The 23,033-nt window shown below is 39.3% G+C and overlaps 1 protein-coding gene across 5 annotated transcripts in view; it reads right to left on the reverse strand.

Moving 5' to 3' along the window:
* TTC27 (tetratricopeptide repeat domain 27) overlaps nt 1-23,033 on the reverse strand; it is a 192,169-nt gene that overhangs the window by 166,123 nt on the left and 3,013 nt on the right. For 4 of the 5 annotated variants that reach the window (XM_059942919.1, XM_059942921.1, XM_059942918.1 and 1 more), the window contains exons 3-5: nt 22,141-22,270; nt 14,843-14,983; nt 10,003-10,105 (exon numbers count right to left, since the gene is read on the reverse strand). In XM_059942919.1, coding sequence (XP_059798902.1) covers nt 10,003-10,105; nt 14,843-14,983; nt 22,141-22,270 — 374 coding nt within the window. The remainder of the gene's footprint in view (nt 1-10,002; nt 10,106-14,842; nt 14,984-22,140; nt 22,271-23,033) is intronic. The other variant, XM_059942922.1, reaches the window with a different exon arrangement.

Consider the following 23,033-nt stretch of genomic DNA (forward strand, 5'->3'; position numbering starts at 1 on the left):
AAACCAGACAAAGATGTCAACAAAGAAAGAAAACTACAGGCCTGTATCACTGATGAACATAGATGCAAAAATCTGTAACAAAATACTAGCAAACAGAATCCAAAAGCACATTAAAAGGATCATACACCATGATCAAGTGGGGTTTATCCCAGGAATGCAATGATTCTTCAATATATGCAAATCAGTCAATGTGATACACCATATTAACAAACTGAAGAATAAAACCATATGATCATCTCAATAGATGCAGAAAAAGCTTTTGACAAAATTCAACACACATTTATGATAAAAACCCTCCAGAAAGTAGGCATAGAGGGAACTTAACTCAACATAATAAAGGCCATATATGACAAACCCACAGCCAACATCGTCCTCAACTGTCAAAAATTGAAACCATTTCCACTAAGATCAGGAACATGACAAGGTTACCCAGTCTCACCACTATTATTCAACATTGTTTTGGAAGTTTTAGCCACAGCAATCAGAGAAGAAAAAGAAATAAAAGGCATCCAAATCGGAAAAGAAGAAGTAAAGCTGCCACTGTTTGCAGATGGCATGATACTATACATAGAGAATCCTAAAGATGCTACCAGAAAACTACTAGAGCTAATCAATGAATTTGGTAAGTAGAGGGATACAAAATTAATGCACAGAAATCCCTTGCATTCCTATACACTAATGATGAAAAATGAAAGAGAAGTTAAGGAAACACTCTCATTTACCACTGCAACAAGAAGAATAAAATACCTAGGAATAAACCTACCTAAGGAGACAAAAGACCTGTATGCAGAAAACTTTAAGACAATGATGAAAGAAATTAAAGATGGTACAAGCAGATGGAGAGAGGTACCATGTTCTTGGATTGGAAGAATCAACATTGTGAAAATGAATATACTACCCAAAGCAATCTACAGATTCAATGCAATCCCTACCAAACTACCACTGGCATTTTTCACAGAACTAGAACAAAAAATTGCACAATTTTTGTATGGAAACAAAAAAAGACCCTGAAGAGCCAAAGCAATCTTCTGAAAGAAAAACAGAGCTGGAGGAATCAGGCTCCCTGACTTCAGACTACACTACAAAGCTACGGTAATCAAGACAGTATGGTCTTGGCACAAAAACAGAAATATAGATCAATGGAACAGGATAGAAAGCCCAGAGATAAACTCACGCACATATGGTCACCTTATTTTTGATAAAGGAGGCAAGAATACACAATGGAGAAAAGACAGCCTCTTCAATAAGCGGTGCTGGGAAAACTGGACAGCTACATGTAAAAGAATGAAATTAGAACACTCCCTAACACCATACACAAAAATAAACTCAAGATGGATTAAAGACCTAAATGTAAGGGCTTCCCTGGTGGCACAGTGGTTGAGAATCTGTCTGCCAATGCAGCGGACACGGGTTCGAGCCCTGGTCTGGGAAGATCCCACATGCCGCGGGGCAACTAGGCCCGTGAGCCACAACTACTGAGCCTGCGCGTCTGGAGCCGTGCTCCGCAACAAGAGACGCCGCGACAGTGAGAGGCCCGCGCACCGCGATGAGGAGTGGCACCCGCTCGCCACAACTGGAGAAAGGCCTCTCACAGAAACGAAGAACTAACACAGTCAAAAATAAATAAATTAATTAATTAAATAAAAAAAAAAGACCTAAATGTAAGGCCAGACACTATCAAACTCTTAGAGGAAAACATAGGCAGAACACTCTATAACATAAATCACAGCAAGCTCCTTTTTGACCCACCTCCTAGAGAAATGGAAATAAAAACAAAAATAAACAAATGGGACCTAATGAAACTTAAAAGGTTTTGCACAGCAAAGGAAACTATGAACAAGACAAAAAGACAACCCTCAGAATGGGAGAAAATATTTGCAAATGAAGCAACTCACAAAGGATTAATCTCCAAAATTTACAAGCAGCTCATGCAGCTCAGTATCAAAAAACAAACAACCCAATCAAAAAATGGGCGGAAGACCTAAAAAGCCATTTCTCCAAAGAAGATATACAGATTGCCAACAAACACATGGAAGAATGCTCAACATCACTAATTAGAGAAATGCAAATCAAAACTACAATGAGGTATCACCTCACACCGGTCAGAATGGCCATCATCAAAAAATGTACAAACAATAAATGCTGGAGAGGGTGTGGAGAAGAGGGAACCCTCTTGCACTGTTGGTGGAAATGTAAATTGATACAGCCACTATGGAGAACACTATGGAGGTTCCATAAGAAACTAAAAATAGAACTACCATATGACCCAGCAAACCCACTACTGGGCATATACCCTGAGAAAACCATAATTCAAACAGAGTCATGTACCAAAATGTTCACTGCAGCTCTATTTACAATAGCCAGGACATGGAAGCAACCTAAGTGTCCATCGACAGATGAATGGATAAAGAAGATGTGGCACATGGATACAATGGAATATTACTCCGCCATAAAAAGAAACGAAATTGAGTTATTTGTAGTGAGGTGGATGGACCTAGAGTCTGTCATACGGAGTGAAGTAAGTCAGAAAGAGAAAAACAAATACCATATGCTAACACATAAATATGGAATCTTAAAAAAACAAAAAATGGTCATGAAGAACCTAGGGGCAGGATGGGAATAAAGACACAGACCTACTAGAGAATGGACTTGAAGACACAGGGAAGAAGGGGGAAGGGTAAGCTGAGACAAAGAGAGAGTGGCATGGACATATATACACTACCAAATGTAAAATAGATAGCTAGTGGGAAGCAGCCGCATAGCACAGGGAGATCAGCTCGGTGCTTTGTGACCACCTAGAGGGGTGGGATGGGGAGGGTGGGAGGGAGGGAGATGCAAGAGGGAAGAGAAATGGGAACATATTGTATATGTATAACTGATTCACTTTGTTATAAAGCAGAAGCTAACACACCATTGTAAGGCAATTATACTTCAATAAAGATGTTGAAAAAAAAAAAGAAAAAACTGATTAGAACCAAATGGGCCCAAGATGGCATACAAGTCAACTTCCACTAGACCTTGAGCCTCAGTATATGCTCACTGTAACACATCAGCAAGCTTAATGACACACCCACAGGCACCATGACAGTTTCAAGATAGACCATAAGGATCAAAAAGTAGGCGGTGGCCCAATTCCTGGAAATCCCCACCCCTTCCCAAAATAGCTAGAATACTCCTCCCACTCATTAGCATATGAAATTACTCACCCCTATAAAAACTGACAACCCCATATCCTGGTGCCTTTCTCACCTTCTGAAATGGCCCATACTCTGTCTGTGGAGTGTGCTTCTCTCTAAATAAATCCACTTCTTACCTATCACTTTGTCTCTCACTGAATTCTTTCTGCAATGAGACATCAAGAACCTGAGCTTCATTAAGTCCTGAAACCAAGTGTGTGATCTCAGTTGGAGGTATCACCTGTCCATTTAGTCCAGGTTCGAGTGCCAGCCACGTGGGTTCGAGTTCCCAATCAGGGTTTTGGCTGGGTTCAAGTCCCGGCTGCGTGGGTTCAAGTCCCAATCTGAGGTGCACGGTTTCACTTGTATTTTATCCCCTATCCTACTGAGTTCATTGATATCCCTAGCAACTACCACAGTGACTGGAACTCAGCAATCATTCCAAAAAAAATTTTTTTAATTAAATATCAAGTTGGGCAGGAAACAGAAAGTCAAAAATAACACTGGGAATGATTAAAGATTTTCCTAATTTAAAAATGACATGATGAAATTGGTATTTTTTTTAAAAATCCAGTACTGCTGTACAGGCAGAAGAAAGGAAGGCCAAGAAAGAGCCTACAAGTCAGGTGCAACCCTTCAGATACAAAGTGATGGTGATAATAGCCTTAAGGAACTGCAAGGCTGGTCACACAGAAAGAAGGACAGACCTACCCTGAAATTCTGTTGCTCAACAGGAGTGCTGTCCAATAAAAGTTTCTGTAACGATGTAAATACTCACAGCTGCACTGTCCAAAATGGTACCATTTACCACAGGTGGCTTCTGAGCACTTGAAATGGGGCTAGAGAAACAGAGAAACTGAATTCTTTATTTCATTTATTTTAATTAGCCACGTGCGGCTAGTGGCTACTGCACTGGACAGCACAGCCCTAGCTAGCAGTTGCAAGTGAAAGACTAGCAGGTTTTTTTATTTACTAAAAGGAAGCACTTTGTAGCAATTACAGATCCCAACAATGGAATGACCTCCTTCTCACGTCATCTCGGAAAGCCCAATGAAAAAGGAAATAACTTTTTTGGACACAATCTTCCAACAGATCCCAGCATTAGGATGGGTGGGAAGCTGGCCTACAAAGAATCACATGATTTTACTCCTAGTAAGGACTTAAAGACCATTTTTACGCAGAAGAAAACACTAGGTTTGGAAGTCAGACGAGCTCCCTGAAGTCACACAGGGTGTCAGTGACAGAACAGAAACTGAAAGTCAGATCTTAAAACTCTAGGTTCTGTTAATTATCTTGATTGTGATAATTTCACAAGTATATACATATGTAAAATATCACCAACTGTACACTTTAAATATGAGTCTTACTGTAGGTTAATTATACTGCAAAAACATTGCAAAAAAAAAAAGCACACAAATCCACTACTACACCTTCCTATATCAAGTCTTCAGTTCTATCTCATAGAGTTGTTGCAAGGAATAAGCTAGTTAACACATTTAAAGACTTAGAACAGTACTTGGTGTGGAGTAAGAACTACTGAAATGTAAACTGCATTATTACTATTAGATGTTAGAATTCTGCCCTACTGACCAGTTTGGAGAAAAGCAATGGAAAGAAGAGTAAGCAGATTTGGAGTCAGAAACTCCAGATCATAGTTCTGGTTCTTGGACAATCTCTCTGAGTCTCAATTCTTTGTAAAATGAGTTAGCTGGGCAAGATAATCTCTAAAGGGCCTTTCCAAACTAAAGATTTCAGACATGGACTAGGGTAAGAGTTGTAGGAATGGAAACGAAGGATGGATACGGAACCCTTAGGGATGAACTGATAAGATTTAAGAACTGGCTAGATATGAAGAATGATGGAAAACAATGAGTCAACCGTGAACACAAAGTTTTAAGCTTTGGATAACTCAAGTTTAAATAGAAAGAGGAGCATGTTGACCCAACAGACATGTATTTATTATTTTAATAAATCAGTAGGTTCTCCATGGAAATGAATATTCATGACCTTCTGGATCAAAATGTCAACCAGCATATATTTAATATATTTAGCATATATTTAAAATGTATGCTAAAACCAAAATCTCTTCTCATGAGATTATTGAAAGCTATGTTAAAATGAAATCCCTATGGATTCATATGGATAATTATAATTAGATAACTATACTTAGTATATTTAATGACATCCATCCCAAAGTATCAAATTTATTTTTAAAAATCGATGCACTACCAAACATAAAATAGATAGCTAGTGGGAAGCAGCCGCATAGCACAGGGAGATCAGCTCGGTGCTTTGTGATCACCTAGAGGGGTGGGATAGGGAGGGTGGGAGGGAAGGAGATGCAAGAGGGAAGAGATATGGGAACATATGTATATGTATAACTGATTCACATTGTTATAAAGCAGAAACTAACACACCATCGTAAAGCAATTATACTCCAATAAAGATGTTAAAAAAAAAAGTAAAAAAAAAAAAAAATCGATACATTCATCAGTCACCAAGAAACTAATCTCTTGACGAACTCTTTCGATGTGGAAACAATCTAAGCCTAGAGTCACAGAGCTTCCTGTAAATGTTACAGTAGAATCTCAGAGAAAGCATTTTAGCCTGTTTTCTCTTAGACATAAGCTCATCTTCAAATACCTAAACCTCAACATTACATCTCATGCACTACATGGAACACGTTTTCAGTATCAGATCCCACAATAAATGATTGTGTGCCCTTGAGCAGCCTTCAGAGAATCATGGTTTCATCAGTATGACATCCAAAAGAGGACCTCAGAGTGCACTGAGGATCAGACTTTTCAAGATTCTAACTCACTCCTGTCAGAGATGTGATCAGTCCAGCAAAGTTATGCTGACATTCTGATGGGTTGCATTCCACTACATTGTACTGATGCAACATTCCTGGACAAAAGTATAACGATCGCAATTGCTTATGTTTCATAGACAGAAGAAGAAAAAACATCTTGCCAACTTTTTGATGATCCTTCAAGGGCAACATTTCAAATATAATATTCTTCTCTGGACACTGAACAATATTTCAGTTATAACTGACTGTTGGGTCATTTGGGTTAAATCCCAGAACATTTTTTTAAATAAAATTGTTTATGAAATGTTGCAGTTTAAGACTATGTGCACACTTAGACATAGCCAAAATGGACCAATTTATGAGTAGATAAAATAAAAAATGTCGTTGATTAGCCTAGAACAGCAACATAAAAAATTCTTAGTTGCAAGGCAAAGCAAATGATATGCTAAAATATACTGCAGAAAAGAACTGAGACCACTTGGGGAATGAGTCACTTAGAGTCATATTTTCCAGATATCTTAGTTAACACTTTCTGTTTAGGAACTAAATTTTACCTCTTAGAATTCTCTCTAAGAAGAGAATGGTTCCTATCATTCATATGGTTCCTACCTTTTAAAATGGTACATAAAAAAGGTATTTTTTTTTCTTTTCTTAATTAAGGGTCATCATTAAGAACATTAATCACTGAGATGTGGTAAAGATGTAGACATAAACGCAGATTTATATATATTATATGGGATAAAGGGAAGAGATGTAGCTTTCCCTCTGGCAACTGCATCAAACTTGATTTCCTTTACAAAAAGAGAAATAAAAACTCCCAGTGACACCTTGTTTTTTTGTTCATTTACCGATTTTCCATAAAAGTATAATGAAGCATACAAAACTGTATAAAATGCTACACAGTGTAATGTAATAACCTTTTACAAAATGAAATAGTGGGCTGAATCCTGATGCCATCTTCTTCCAAACGCTTTCACTATCCTCAGGAAAAAATCAACTTTTTTTCCCATTAATATCCGTAAAGTTCAACTCATCTCTGACTTTCAAAACTTTACCAGTTTTGTGAGCCCCCACTCCTCTGTCTCCCTTGCACTAAGTTTGTTTATGGAACGTATCTCACTTCATTTTAAAAATATGAAATGGCATGAATGCGGGAAGACGTAGTCTATACAGTTTTCATTTTACTAAAAATAGAAAGAGGACAATGACGTCTGCTAAACTGGGCATCAGGTCTTAATTTTCTCCAAGTCCAACTTCATATTTCATTCGCAAGAGAACTCCACACTTAGGCAACACTATAATGAGAAGATTCAAAATCCCAAAGGGTATCTGGATAGGATCAATTTTCTCATAACTTCTATAACATTTCACTTTTTGAAAAACTTTTGTACAGAAGTAAACTCAGATGAAAACTGCTATCAAGATGGAGGACAAATAGAGGGAGTTCTGCAACTTCTCCCCTGAAAAGTGAATGTAGAAAAGGCTCAATAAATATTAGCTATCACTATTCAACAAATATGCATTAAATATTTATTATTTTCTAGGCATTAAGCAGAAACAAGAAAAAAATCAGCCCTCAAGTTGCTCACAACTTAGAGAGTTGCTTACAGTCTTAACAAAAATATAGATGGGGGCTTCCCTGGTGGCGCAGTGGTTGAGAATCTGCCTGCCAATGCAGGGGACATGGGTTCGAGCCCTGGTCTGGGAAGATCCCACATGCCGCGGACCAACTGGGCCCGTGAGCCACAATTACTGAGCCTGCGCGTCTGGAGCCTGTGCTCCGCAACAAGAGAGGCCACGATAATGAGAGGCCCGCGCACTGCGATGAAGAATGGCCCCCACTTGCCGCAACTAGAGAAAGCCCTCGCACAGAAACGAAGACCCAACACAGCCATAAAAATAAATAAATAAATAAATAAATAAATAAACCCAAAGTTTAAACAAATAAAAATTTAAAATATATATATATATAGATGGTTCAGCAGCCTAAATTTGCTCATAAAAACCTTTTGTAATCCAAAAGCATTAAAACAAAGACTTTTACAGGAAAAAGAAATACTGTTTTTCAGTTCTGTTACTTCATTGCATCATTGTACATGCAGTGAAATGTCATTGTATAGAAAAGTAACACACCATCGTAAAGCAATTATACTTACGAAAAAGGAATGTCTCAGCCAAGAAAACTTACATTTAATAAAACAATCTGCTAACATGTCAGGTTTAAATCTCATGGCAGAATATTGTTTTATATATACAAAGTTTAAGCTCAGAATAATTTTTTTTTTACATGTACAAGTCTGATCTAACATACCCTTGCTTGTTCCACAGTCTTACATAACTTAAAATCCTGAACAAATATAAACTAAGTCCAGGTACATAAATAACAATTATACTGTCTGAATAATATTTACCTGACATTCTCATTTTGAATCACATATAGATGTTCATTTTATCTAAGATTAGCATATGTGTATGTATTTCTGTCTTAGAACAAAATAAAAATTGAGAAACTAGTTTCTAGCATAGTAGTATTTGTTACTGCACAAACTAATGTCCTCTCTAGTGCATTGTGACCTAGCCTGTTACTATACAGCTGCACCTTTAAAGGAACCAGACTCCAGAAAGGTACAGCAGCGCCTTGCAATTACACATGCCCACACACACAAGAGCTGTCTTGCGCCTTCACGAATGTGCCGCCTCAATCAAGTGCAGATCACTGCTTCTCCACGCAGAGTGATACTAACCACCACCCCCAACACACATACGCACCCACATACATAATGACTTCATACTCTTGTGATGTGAGAGGAATAAGGGCTCTGGAATCAGGCACACTTAACGTCAAATCCCTTCTCTGAAACTCAGAAGTTCATTTCTGAACTCAAGTTTACTTGTGTTCTGTATTCCTTCACTACAAGAGAATTTGTTTTTGTTTGGCAACTTTTGTCAGGAATAATTGTTCCAAAATCCCAGGGAAATCAAGGGTCAAGGTACCCAAGATTTTCCCCCTTTTTCAAAATGTTTTCCTAAAAGACATATGAGGCATTTGCAACAAAGGCATTTACAGGGGTGTGTGGTTTATGATCATTTACTTAATTTTATATTTATATTCTAGGCACATTTCTATATGTACATTATATACTACAATAAAAATAAAATGCAAAAATGCCTCTCTACCCATTGTCATCCTCAGTAGAATGTATTTTCTACAAAATGTTTTAAAAAAAAAAAACCTGAATCCTTTCTTCATGTACTCAGTAGGATATAGGATAAATAATTTCCTGTTCTGCATGCAATTTGGCACAGTTTACTCCAGTTCAAATTAGTTAAATATTTTTTGTTAATAAAGGGAGTTTACACTTGTTTCTAATGAGGCTTCTTACATTAAAGAACCGAGAAAATATTTAAATACCTTTAGGCAGTTTGTGATAAAATCATGGTGACCTACATAGAATAAATCACTCTTTTTAAGTAGGTAATATAAACAATAGTGATTGCCTTTTTAAAAATTCAAAGACAAAAAAGAAATCCTATAATCTGACATCCTAATAACTTGTGATATTCCACATCCAGAAAGAACGGAACACAAAAAGTTACCATCGGGCTTCCCTGGTGGCGCAGTGGTTGAGAATCTGCCTGCCAATGCAGGGGACACGGCTTCGAGCCCTGGTCTGGGAAGATCCCACATGCCGCGGAGCAACTAGGCCCGTAAGCCACAATTACTGAGCCTGCGCATCTGGAGCCTGTGCTCCGCAACAAGAGAGGCCGCGATGGAGAGAGGCCCGCGCACCGCGATGAAGAGTGGCCCCCACTTGCCGCAACTAGAGAAAGCCCTCGCACAGAAACGAAGACCCAACACAGCCAGCAATCAATCAATCAATCAATCAATCAATGAGTTTAAATTAAAAAAAAAAAGTTACCATCTGCTGTCAAACAACAGACGAAAAAGGAATGTCTCAGCCAAGAAAACAGAATGGAGCTACATGCTCATAGCAAACAACGTCTGCGACATACCTCGATCAATGCAGTCTTCAGCAAGAGCAAGGAGCTGAGGTGAGCGTTCCTCAAGCAACTGCTGGTGAACATTCACACATCTCAAAGTCCACCATGGCAAGCTCTAGAAAAAGGAAACACCAACGTGTTTACGTTGAATTAAAAGGACGCTTAGGAAAAACATTTTACATTAATTCAAATCAATTTTTAGAATTTTTTTACATTTGTGAGATTAAATTTCCCCTTCAATAAGCTGCTATGTCTTCAGTAATAATACCAAATCCACTGCCATGTCTTCCACGAGAATAACATCTCTCCTCCATTCTCTCAAACCCTGTATTTGTAGCCAGTTGGGCTTCCTGATGTCATTTCGAACTTACCATTTCCTCCTTTAAAATGCCTACTGTAATCATGCTGCTCTGCTGTGACACTCTACCAGCACCATAATCCAATACCAACAATCCTAGGAGGCCTCCCCCAAGAACCTCCTATGGGGTGATTTTTTTCCTCATCTCAACTTCCAGCACATTGTTTGCACCTCTCTTTGCAGACACACTCCACCGTATTCGTGTATGTCATCCTGGCTTTCAGTGCTGTCCGCCATCTAGCCAACAAGATGAGGAATCATGTCTTACTCATCTCTGTATCCTCCTTGAAGCAACGTATGCTATGTAAACTACAAGGTAAGATATCCCCTGGGTTCAGATATTCCCCAAACTGGGAAGATCTCTTCCACACCCTCTTCCATGAAGCCTTCTCCCACTAGTAGGGCACACACTGGTCTCTCACTTCTCTAAACTTCCACACTGTGCCTAGAAGTTAGCACCACACTGCAGAGCTCTTGTTTTTCAAGTGTGTAAATACCTGGTCCATATATTTTGGAGGGTAGAAACTGCATTTTATACATTGTCTTGACTAATGCACAGGCTGAGAACACAGTAGCTTTTTCTCAGTTCTCTGATGCTTACTCTTACTTTTCAACACATCCTTATTAAACAACAACAAGCCAATACAGACGCATACACAGTGAAGATGAAAGTCTCTCTTCTGCTGCCTCAGCGCCATTCTCCTCCCCCAGAAAAACGCATGACACAGGTTTATATTCTTCTAGATCTTCTGCCATGCATGTGTGTGTGTGCGCGCGCACATGCAAGTAGTAAGTATTAAATATTTTTGATAGGCTCATTAAATTACCAAGTATGATCATGCATTGAATGATCTAAATTAATTACAACTATGTTACTCTAAATTATATTGCACAAAGGAGTGAAAAATTAATTTTCCTTTTTTTTTTAAAGCAATATCTACTAATAGGAGATCATGCTTAATTACCAAAAGCATTTTCTTTTTTACTTGAACTTAATTTCTTCATTTGATTAAGGGGTAAAACTGCTTGCTCCCCTTCTAAACTACACACAAGTGTTGCAACAATCATAAAATCACAAATGAATTTTGACCCCCTGACAAAATCTTTTCTAATTATTAATGCTGTTCCCTCAGTCCATCTAAGGAAAGGAAAGGTAGAATTATCTAATAGAAGTTTCACATCATTTTTAATTTAATTCCCTGAGGTGCTGTCTCATTTTCATTCTTTTCCTATCACCAGGCTGATGAAGTCAGTCTATATTTCAATTATCTGTCCCTTATCTGCTATCAGCAATAAGTGAGTCAGGTCTGGCAGCAGTCTTTCCTTTTCTAGACATGAGAATTTAGATAGATCCAGTCAAAGAGACTGCCTTTTCAAGAAAACATACGACATAAGATGCTCAACTCTTAAAAATCAGATCTATAAACTAACTCTTAACCCAAAATCTTCAGATGGGAGAAGGGGGAGTGTGAAACAAAGAAAGAAAGCATAGCCTATTTTTCTACTAGAAAATAAAAGTGCCTTTTTCTATCTGTCAGGAATCACTTAATAGACAATTTGAGGCATTAATAAAAAAGAAAACTAGAAGCCTTGCTTTAGATAGTTCCTAGATCCTGTCTCCTGATTATAGCACTTATTACAGAATATTCTGATTGACAAGTCACACTAGTCAATAACCTCCTAGAAGGCAGGGAGCATGAGTGTACTCAAAAGAAACCCAATAAATGTTTGCCGACTTAGTCCATTTTATAAATAAGAAAACTGATATTCAGAGAAATTCACTGGCCTAAGGCCACACAGTTGTTAAGTGGCTGAGCCAGACAAACTCTGGTCTGATTCCAAAGCCAAAATCCTTTTTACTCAACATTCACATATTACTAACACTAGTCTATACACTTCACAGACTAGGGGGTGGGGGAAAATCATCTTCTTTTATAGTTCCACAAAAATAAAATCATAATAAACAGCCTGATATGTTCCTTAAGATCCAGCCATTTCAAAATTAATTTAAAAGGTGAAGATTAACTCGGATAAGCATGTCATGCTTCTTTATCATTTTATCTTCATTTCTCAAAGAAATCATTTTTAACATCATCGTTTACAGAATGATATATCAAAGACCCAAAGGGAAGAAAGCTGTAACATTTCAACTGAAAGGCAAGGTTTCAGCACAGAATGATCTTTGCATGGAGATGTACAAGAAAATAGGGTTTTAAAACAGAAGTCAAAAGCTGTTTAGCATCTGCCAAGAAACTCAGGTAACTTATCTCTCCAATTCTACGACATCTGCAACCAGCAGTTCACATATTTCCTTGTTCTCCTAAGCTGTTGATACTACATGTATCTTTTTACAAACGATGCTTAACATACTTGCTGATGAAAGTTTTCCACCAAGAAAACTGTATCACTAACTCATTGACCATTAGTCTCACTAGAAAGAAAATAATGCCATTTAGCAACCTCATGCTTTGATGATACTTCCTTTAGGGCCAAGTACTAGTCAGTCTATAAGATCATTTAACTCAGATCAACTTGGGAAAACATTTTTTTATTCAAGCTAACATCACTAAACAAAAAATCAAAGATAAGGTCTTATATCTGCTAGGATATGTTGAAACCCATCTATTAAAAACCCTTCTGGTACAACTGATTCCAAATCATCTGTCCTCATGAGAGCTGCTGAAAGAGGCATGATTCCCTTCTTACCTCCTCTTTGTCACAACTTAAATGCTTAGGAAAGTAAGCCCTTATACAGTACAGACCAAGTCCACATTTTGCCCACAGAAATACTGCGTTTCTTTTTCTTAAACTTTTTCAGCCAACACTTGGAAATTGGGAGATCTCACATAAAATTTAGATTTACTATTTCTGGAAATACAAGGTCTGTATGCCCAAGTTGCAACAATCAAGACAGGAGTCAGGAAGCTACAGCCTATGGACCCAAACCAGCCCACCACCTGTTTTCCTATAGCCTAAAACCAAGACTGGTTCTTACATTTTTAAATCATTGCAAAAAAAAAGAAAGAAAGAAGAGAAAAATAATATTTTGTGACATGTGAAAAGCATATGAAATAAAAATTTCAGTGTCCATAAATAAAGCTCTATTGGTACACAGTCACACCCATTCACATACATATCATCTACAGCTGCTTTCACACTGCAAGGCAGATTGAACAGTTAGGTGCACAGAGTTGAGTAGTTGTGACGAAGCCTGCACACTGCACAGCTGACAACCTCCACTACACCTCAAGGACTTTCTTCGAATCTCTCATGTGGTTTTTGTCACCTCCTACTGCGTGTTAGCTATCTCTATCAGTACTTTTCTCACTAATTTATATGTGACCTAAAGAAACCATATAACAGACATTCAACAAATGCTCTACTAAATCCAACCCAAATATGAAACAAGGTAGAATTTGAGCCAAGAAACAGCTTCCCTGGTGGCACAATGGTTAAGAATCCACCTGCCAATGCAGGGGACACGGGTTCGAGCCCTGGTCTGGGAAGATCCCACATGCCGTGGAGCAACTAAGTCCATGCACCACAACTACTGAGCCTGTGCTCTAGAGCCGCGAGCCACAACTACTGAGCCCACGTGCCACAACTACTGGAGGCCACACGCCTAGAGCGCGTGCTCTGCAACAAGAGAAGCCACCACAATAAGAAGCCTGCTCGCCGCAACTAGAGCAAGCCCGTGTGCAGCAACGAAGACCCAATGGAGCCAAAAATAAATAAATAAAATAAATAAATTTATTTTTAAAAAAATTTCTAGGAGCTTTAATAAAAAACAGTAAAAAGGGCTTCCCTGGTGGCGCAGTGGTTGGGAATCTGCCTGCCAATGCGGGGGACACGGGTTCGAGCCCTGGTCTGGGAGGATCCCGCATGCCGCGGAGCAACTAGGCCCGTGAGCCACAGCTACTGAGCCTGCGCGTCTGGAGCCTGTGCTCCGCAACAGGAGAGGCCGCGATAGTGAGAGGCCCGCGCACCACGATGAAGAGTGGCCCCCGCTTGCCGCAACTAGAGAAAGCCTAGCACAGAAACGAAGACCCAACATAGTAATCAATCAATCAATAAATCTTTAAAAAAAAAAAAAAACAGTAAAAAGTGAAATTAATTTTAAAAAAAAGATCTACTGAAAGTGCTATACTTATGGCTACTCATCATCCTTACATGAAATTCACAAAAAACTATGAAGGGTGTTTTTAAACCTACTTTTAAGATTCAGAGAATGAACATTTATACACATGCAAATATACACACAACACATATATACAACCCCATTAAAGAGGCTCAACATCTCATTTTATACCAGACGCATCTCATGAGAGGAGACAGGTTTTGCTTATTTTCATCAGATTTTAAAATTAAACACCTAAAGAAGACTTAGAAAACAAATATACCAAGACATTTTCAGCATCACACCTAAAGTTTTATGCTAATCAGCACAAAAGTCACACCTGGGTCTGAATCTCCTGGCTCCTTTTCTTCCCTTACCTGAATAGCTGTCAGCCTATGTCTTACATTCACTAGGGAAATTCGTGCTAATAATAGCAGAATAGGATTCAAGGTCAGGCTGTAGATTGATTCACCATCTAGAATGAGCAAACTCAGAACGAGTGCATCCAGTCCTTTGACCTGAAAAAAAAAAATTTTTAAATGATATAACTTAGAACATATTAATCTTTATATGTCTTACAAGAATACATATTTTCCAGGTAATCAGCTGTGAAACACAGGCACTGATCTATTACACAGCAGTTGGCACTGGACAGAGTCCTAACATTACAAATGCCCTCAGAGATCTACAGCTCCAGCCTGCCCTGACAGCCAGCCAGCCACCTGCTTGTGCTTTAGAGAACAGGGCAATCAAGAAAATGCTACTATTTTTTTTTTTTTAATTTGCTTTTCCCAAGTTGCACACTTTTTTTAAAAAATAAATTTATTTATTTATTTATTTATTTATCTTTGGCTGCACTGGGTCTTCATTGTTGCTCATGGGCTTTCTCTAGTTGTGGCAAGCAGGGGCTACTCTTCGTTGCAGTGCACGGGCTTCTCACTGCGGTGGCTTCTCTTGTTGCGGAGCACGGGTTCTAGGCGTGCGGGCTTCAGTAGTTGTGGCACACGGGCTCTAGAGTGCAGGCTCAGTAGTTGTGGCACTTGGGCTTAGTTGCTCCGTGGCATGTGGGATCTTCCGGGACCAGGGCTAAAGCCCATGTCCCCTGCATTGGCAGGCAGATTCTTAACCACTGCACCACCAGGGAAGCCCAAGAAAATGCTACTATTGAAGAAGCATCATGACTTTACAGATTTACTTACAACAAAATAGCTTCTCAATAAAAATCATCCCTATGTGAAAGTATTCATATTAAACACCTACATTTCATATATGCTTCACCAGCTGGCTAATGTCATTACAAACCATTGCTGCTCCATAATTACTATAAAGCCAAAAAACAACAAGGTCTTACATATCAAATGCTGAGTAGGCATACAATCATGCACCAATGTGAACAGAGGCTGCCCAAAAGGGATGCCTCTAAAAAATCTACTTCCTACTGAACAGAGATTTTCTACAACAGACCAAGCACCTGTGTTTTTAAAATGTGCACTGAATCATTCTGACAGTTACCACAAAATCGATAGTAGGAATGCTCAACGTTAGGAACATGGGCTCTAAGTCACAGACACAGGATTGGGTCCTTTTTCTGATTATTAATTTGTGGGCATAGGTAAATTTTTTTTTAACTGAAGCCTCTGTTTCATCAGTTATAAAATAAAATAATAGAACCTAAACCTCACAGGGTTCCTGTAAGGATTAAACAATCCAAGTGATGCCAGTGTCTGGCTCAATGCTTTGTTGAAACATTCAATAAAGGTAAGAAAGTAATAGCTGTGGGTTCATCCTCTGCCTAACCTTCATCATTACTGAAAAGTGTACTAGAGGAATAAAGACAATGTGAATGACCACCACCAAACCACAAATAAAGCTTACTGTTACCTACGCTGAGGGTAGAAGGAATTTTTTTTTTAAGTTCAATGATCAAGGAACTATTTTGAAGTACTACAACTGCCTCAACTTTAGAAGAAAACAGATACAAAAAAGTTAAGTGCAGTCCAAAATCACACAGAAGTTATTAGCATCTGAACAGAGATTATAGCCCAAGTTTTCCAACTCCTAAACCAGTGTTCTTCCTACCACCTCATGCTGCCTTCCCCTCAGACCTCTCTACCTCTTCCTGCCTCTCAGCAAGCTCCAGGGCTATGCTAAGCATGAGGAAGTCCTCAAGGACAGGGCCAGGATCACTTCTAGACTTCTGACTAGGACAACTGCATGATGGTAGTGTGGGTCACTGAGACACAGACACCAGAAGAAGACCTGGTTTGGAGAAGAACCTCACCATGAGTTCAGTCTTGGACACAATGAGTCTGAGGTACCTTGTGAGACCTCCAAGTGGAGGTACCAAATACACAAGTGAATCTACTGCTTAAGAACTAGAGAGAAGGGCTTCCCTGGTGGCACAGTGGTTAAGAATCCGCCTGCCAGTGCAGAGGAGACAGGTTCGAGCCCTGGTCCAGGAAGATCCCACATGCCGCAGAGCAACTAAGCCCGTGGGCCACAACTACCGAGCCTGCGCTCTAGACCCCGTGAGCCACAACTACTGAGCCCGCATGCTGCAACTACTGAAGCCCGCGCACTGCAACTACTGAAGCCCACACGCCTAGAGCCCGTGCTCCGCAACAGGAGAAGCCACCGTAATGAGAAGCCTACACACCACAACAAAGAGCAGCCCCTGCTCACCGCAACTAGAGAAAGCCCGCGCGCAGCAACAAAGACCCAACGCAGCCAAAAATAAAATAATTAATTAATTAAAAAAAAAAAAAGAACTAGAGAGAAGACCCTGCCTAATGTGACCAAGTTGGACCTGCAGCCTCATCAAATCATCTTGCCATTTAGATGGATTTAACAATCTTTATTTCCTAACATCCAAACCAAGCTGGTGAAGTACAAGACATGCCTTTAAGGAAAAGAATCCTTATTCTAATCACATTGAGATGAGAAAGATGTCTACCTGTTGTAGCACAAATTTCGATCATTATCTTCTAAACGAAATCTTTAAAGATAACAAACAAGTAATTTAACAGGGCAACAAATAAAAAATTACACAAAGAGATACTCCATGATATACTACTTGGATCTCATTACCTCTGATACTCAAAGGTTTAGTTGGTTACCAAACCTCCTACTCTAAGTCCTCTGGAAATGTCATTAATAGGGTAAATAATAAATAAATAAAGGAGTGAATGCATGAATAAACAAATAAATAAACTTCTTTTCCTAGAGTTACCTTGCATCACCATCATTAAAAAATTAAATGCTTTTCTATCTTCCTGTGACATAACACTGATATTCCAACCGAATTCTAAATGTGCTTCCAGAAGTTTGGGGAAATGACCGAGTTTTAAAGAGGACTGTGGGACTTCCCTGGTGGTACAGTGGTTAAGAATCCGCCTGCCAATGCAGGGGACATGGGTTCAAGCCCTGGTCCGGGAAGATCCCACATGTCGCGGAGCAACTAAGCCCGTGCGCCACAACTACTGAGCCTGCATTCTAGAGCCCATGAGCCACAACTACTAAGCCCGCGTGCCACAACTACTGAAGCCCACGCGCCTAGAGCCCGTGCTCTGCAACAAGAGAAGCCACCGCAACGAGAAGCCCGCGCACCACAACGAAGAGTAGCCCCTGCTCACTGCAACTAGAGAAAGCCCATGTGCAGCAGTGAAGACCCAACGCAGCCAAAAATAAATTTTAAAAAAATTAATTAATTAAAAGACAAAAAACAAAACAAAACTATTATGTACATACAATGGAATATCATTCAGTCTTAAAAGTAAGAAAATTCTGACACATGGTACAACATGGATAAACCTTGAGGATGAACGATACATACTACTATATGTAAAGCAGATAATCAATAAGGATGAGTGTATAGCACAGGGAACTCTACTCAGCACTCTGTAATAACCTACGAGAGAAAAGAATCCAAAAAATAAATAAATAAAGAGGATTGTTTATATTAAAACAGACAAAATGAAGGTTACAACTCCCTTAGGAACAACTCCTCAGTCAAGAGAGCATATGACATATAAAAATACTTATTTATCAGAATAGTGAAAAGAAGTCAACATCTGAGATAAACTTAATATAAAACTAGATTACTAGATCAACTTTTAAGGGTGAGAGGTGACCTACTCAGAAATGAACCTTCACTGCTATTCTCCTGAGGCTGGTTAGCACCAAAGGTCAAAAAACAGTGCTAAAAATGCCAAGGCCGTAATTTAGAGGCAGGGAAATCTAATTTGGCTTTGATGACTATACTCAATGACCATAAAGTATATTCACAAATATTTGTCCTTCACAAGAACTATGAAACATAAATCAGCACAGGAAAATGACAACTAGAAAATACTGATGTGCCACTCCCCAGTTTAAAAACATCAACTCCCTTTATCTCCCAAATTCTCAGATTGCTGGTAAAGAGTATAAATTGAATAATCCTCTCAAAAACAACATGACATGACCAAGAAGAGCAGAACATGCATATACCCTAGGGCACAGCAGCTCCACTCACAGATATATGTCCTCAGCAGAGCTTCCCAACTCAGTGCTGGGAAGCATTTCCAAGTTTGCCCAACTACACCCTGAGGGCCAGTAAAAACAGCCTCCTCCATTTAGCACACTGCACCAAACACTATCCTTTTTTTTTAAGCATGCTGTGCTTGGAAATTCTTGCAAATGATTCCCAGAAGACGTGTTCCTAATAGCACTGTACATAATATATTGCAAAAAATGGAAACATCCCATGTGGCCATTGAGAGTAGAACAGATATATAAACTGTGGTACATTCATACAACTGGAATACTATGGAACAGTAAAAATGAATAATAGTATAATTTCAGAAATACACCACTGAGCAAAGCAAGTCACAGAACACACACACAATTTGTTTCATTTATATAAAGTTCAAAAACCGGCAAAACTAAACAATATGTTCTCGGGGGATATATACATACATAGGTGCTAAAACCATGAAGAAAAGCAATGGAGGACTTCCCTGGTGGTGCAGTGGTTGAGAGTCCGCCTGCCAATGCAGGGGACACGGGTTCAAGCCCTGGTCCGGGAAGATCCCACATGCTGCGGAGCAGCTAAGCCCGTGCGCCACAACTGCTGAGCCTGCGCTCTAGAGCCCGCGAGCCACAACTACTGAAGCCCGCGCACCTAGAGCCCGTGCTCTGCAACAAGAGAAGCCACCGCAATGAGAAGCCCGTGCACCGCAACAAAGAGTAGCTCCTGCTCACCGCAACTAGAGAAAGCACGCATGGAGCAGTGAAGACCCAACGCAGCCAAATAAATGAATAAAATTAAAAAAAAAAAAAAGAAAAGCAATGGAATGTTAACACAAAATTCATGAGAGTGGTTCATGAGACAAAGGGGGCCAGGGATACCACCAGGAAGCACACACAGGGGACCTTGTAACCCTGTATTTCCCAACCTTTTCCAAGTCAGAGCAAATGCAGAAGATGCTATTATTTGTAGTGCACATCAGGTAACTAGAGAAGGCTACTACACCAGACGAGACCAGTTCAAAGGCTCTCCCCAGCGCCGGCCCCACACAGCTACTGCAATGGCAAAGGGGCTCAACACCTGGGGAACGGCAGTCGGGAAGCTCTGTTCTACAAGGCTGGTGATGTTCTCTCTCTCAAGCCGGGTGGTGGGAACAAAGGAGTTTTATTATTTAAACTGTACACATTCTGTATGCTTTTTGGAATGTGTGAGGCACTTTTTTTTTAAGATTTTTTTTTTTTTTGATGCGGACCATTTTTAAAGTCTTTATTGAATTTGTTACAATATTGCTTCTGTTTTATGATTTTGGTATTTTGGCCACGAGGCATGTGGGATCTTAGCTCCCAGAGCAGGGATCGAACCCACACCCCCTGCATCAGAAGGCAAAGTCTTAACCATTGGACTGCCAGGGAAGTCCCATATGAGGCACTTCTAATAAAAAAATTAAAATCAAGGTCTTATTTAAAGTTTCCTATGATTTGGTCTGAGCCCCATCAAGGCTGACCTTTTACTGCTGCTCCAACAGGCTCAAAGCATCCGTTTCCCACAAACACCACACTCTTCTCCCCTCAATTTCTGCTCATGTGACTGCACCTAGAACGTATTTCTTTCTCTTCTCTACCTGTCCATTTCCTCATCATCTTTCAGGTTCTAACTCAAGGTCCACTCTTGATGAAAAGGTCTTCTCAGACAAAATTCACTTTCCACACATCTCTTCATTAATTTCAGTATTTCTTAATAGGTTGAATCTCTCATGTAACCCATTTCTGTACTGTTTGAATTGTTACCTAACTTTACAGATGCTTCTACTTTAGTATAGCATAAAGAGTACCGAATTCGGACCCAGAAAGTGTGTGTTCCAATCCCCCAGCTATAAGGCCTCTGACAAGTTTCCTTCACCACTGTGAGCATCAAGTCTTCTCATCTAGAGAATACATCAAACTGATACAGCATACATGAATGAAGCACCACTCCAACCACACGTTAGCGCTCGGTACGTATTTACGACTTTGTCTGGTGGGTTTCTAACCTGCACTATAGGGCAATAGAGGCCAGAAACTGTTTCATAGACAGTAAGAGAGGGAATGAGACACTCCTTATAAGTAATTTCCTAGATAGTTGAAGCATATCTCTTTAAGTGCCAAAATCTTGGGGATTTTATTTTAACCATTTTGGATGAAAACTTTTGTAAAGTATAGATTAAATTCCCTTCTTAGACATAAGATATGGAAGAGCTTTTAACCTTTCAATAATGATTTAGGGCCAGCATTATGAATCTCAATTACTCTATTGCGATATAACATAATGACTCAGTAAACTGATGTGTACAGAGGCTTCAGATTATGACTGCTTTTGTATTTCTCTTTCCAACCACCATCAAATTATCAACACTAATCTCTAACAACTCCATTCCCCTTTCATTTGTTACTTCTAATTCTGAGAAACCAGGTAACAGTAAATAGGTCCCTTTTGCTGTGCAAGTTTTGGATGCTAAGCAGCCTTCCAGGCTGAGTGATCGATAGTAATGCTCTAGTTCTGAGGTGGCTGGATAAATCAGTTACCACACTTCTTTTCAGAGCATGTCATATCCTCCAAGCCCTGCGTATATGTGCTCAAACAGTACTGAGGAGTTCAAACTGCAAGCTCTACTGATGACCTACTGATGCAGGTCAATAATATTATCTCCATATACGGGTAATAAGAATCACTGTCACCATGGAGCACCTCTGTGCCAGACACTCTATACAAGTAAGTGTATCTGTGACATAAAGGAAATCACCCCTGGGAACTGTTCGTAAGCACAGCAGCAAAAGTTTCCTGCAACAAAATTAAACAGATCTCCACATTCTCTGCTTTGCAAGAAAAGATCTTTACGTAACTGTGGTAACATATGCAGCTGGGTGACTGGTGCAGCTGCCTGCACTTTAATAAAAAGCACAGCTAATAGAGCTCCATAAAATGGGGAGCATCTGAAGAGGAGTTTGAGTCTGATAATGGAACTTCTGGAATTGAAAATCTGATCAATGAACAAGCATTCTTAGTAGGTTCTGTAAAAGCAATAAAGTCATGTTTCTCTCCTACCTATTATTAACTCCAGTTTATAAAGAGCCGTTCCTAAAGAATAAACAACACAATAATACCTATATATGACATTTCCAAGAAGCGTACCTCACTAAACTGCTGGAACAAAACAGACGGCAAAAAATCCTGAGGGTGTAAATCAACAAGAGGCCCCGTCCAGTTACTCTGAACAAAAAGTTGCAAACTGCTCACACCAAGTAGGAATATCAGCTGTTGTCTGCATATGAGAATAAAGAAATAAACATGAGCCACTATCACTGTATAACCACAAACACACTATTTCATTTCATTTTTATTAAGAAAAATGTAAGATATCAACATTTATTGAGATCATCTGAGAGTATTACAAAAAAAATTTCTGAAACAATTTAGGTCTGCAATGTCCAATATTATCACCATGAGCCACACATGGCTGTTTTAAATTTAAATTAATTACAATTAAATAAAATTTAAAATTCAGTCCCTTAGTTGCACTGTCCACATTTCAAGTGCTCAATGGCCAAACGTGGCTACTGGCTACCGTACTGTACGGCGCACAGAACGTCTCCATCATCACTGGAAGTCCTCCTGAACAGCACTGGTTTAGGACCCTATCAGGCACTTAGAATTTCGTCTTGTGTTCTATTTAACAGCTCTGACACTGACTGGATGGAAAACTGATTTTATACAAAAGAAAACTGACAACAAAAAGTTGTTTTCAAATATTTTACTGATCCTGTACTACCAACTATTAGAACAACAACAACAAAAAAAAACCCTAGAAATTTCACTTGAACCCATTTCTTTTCAATCCTACTTTGGCTGAAGACAGGAGTGGGTAGGTAAACTTATACTGCAAAGGAGAGATTAAAAAAAAAAAAAAAACTTTTAAGCTTTGTGGGTCACACGTGTTACTTTTTTTCCAGCCGTTTAAAAATGTAAACATCATTTTAGGCACTTTGGACTTGCCCCACCAGCAGTAATTTGCCAACCCCTAGATT

This window comes from Balaenoptera ricei, chromosome 13 (assembly GCF_028023285.1).
Source record: "Balaenoptera ricei isolate mBalRic1 chromosome 13, mBalRic1.hap2, whole genome shotgun sequence".
NCBI lineage: Eukaryota > Metazoa > Chordata > Mammalia > Artiodactyla > Balaenopteridae > Balaenoptera > Balaenoptera ricei.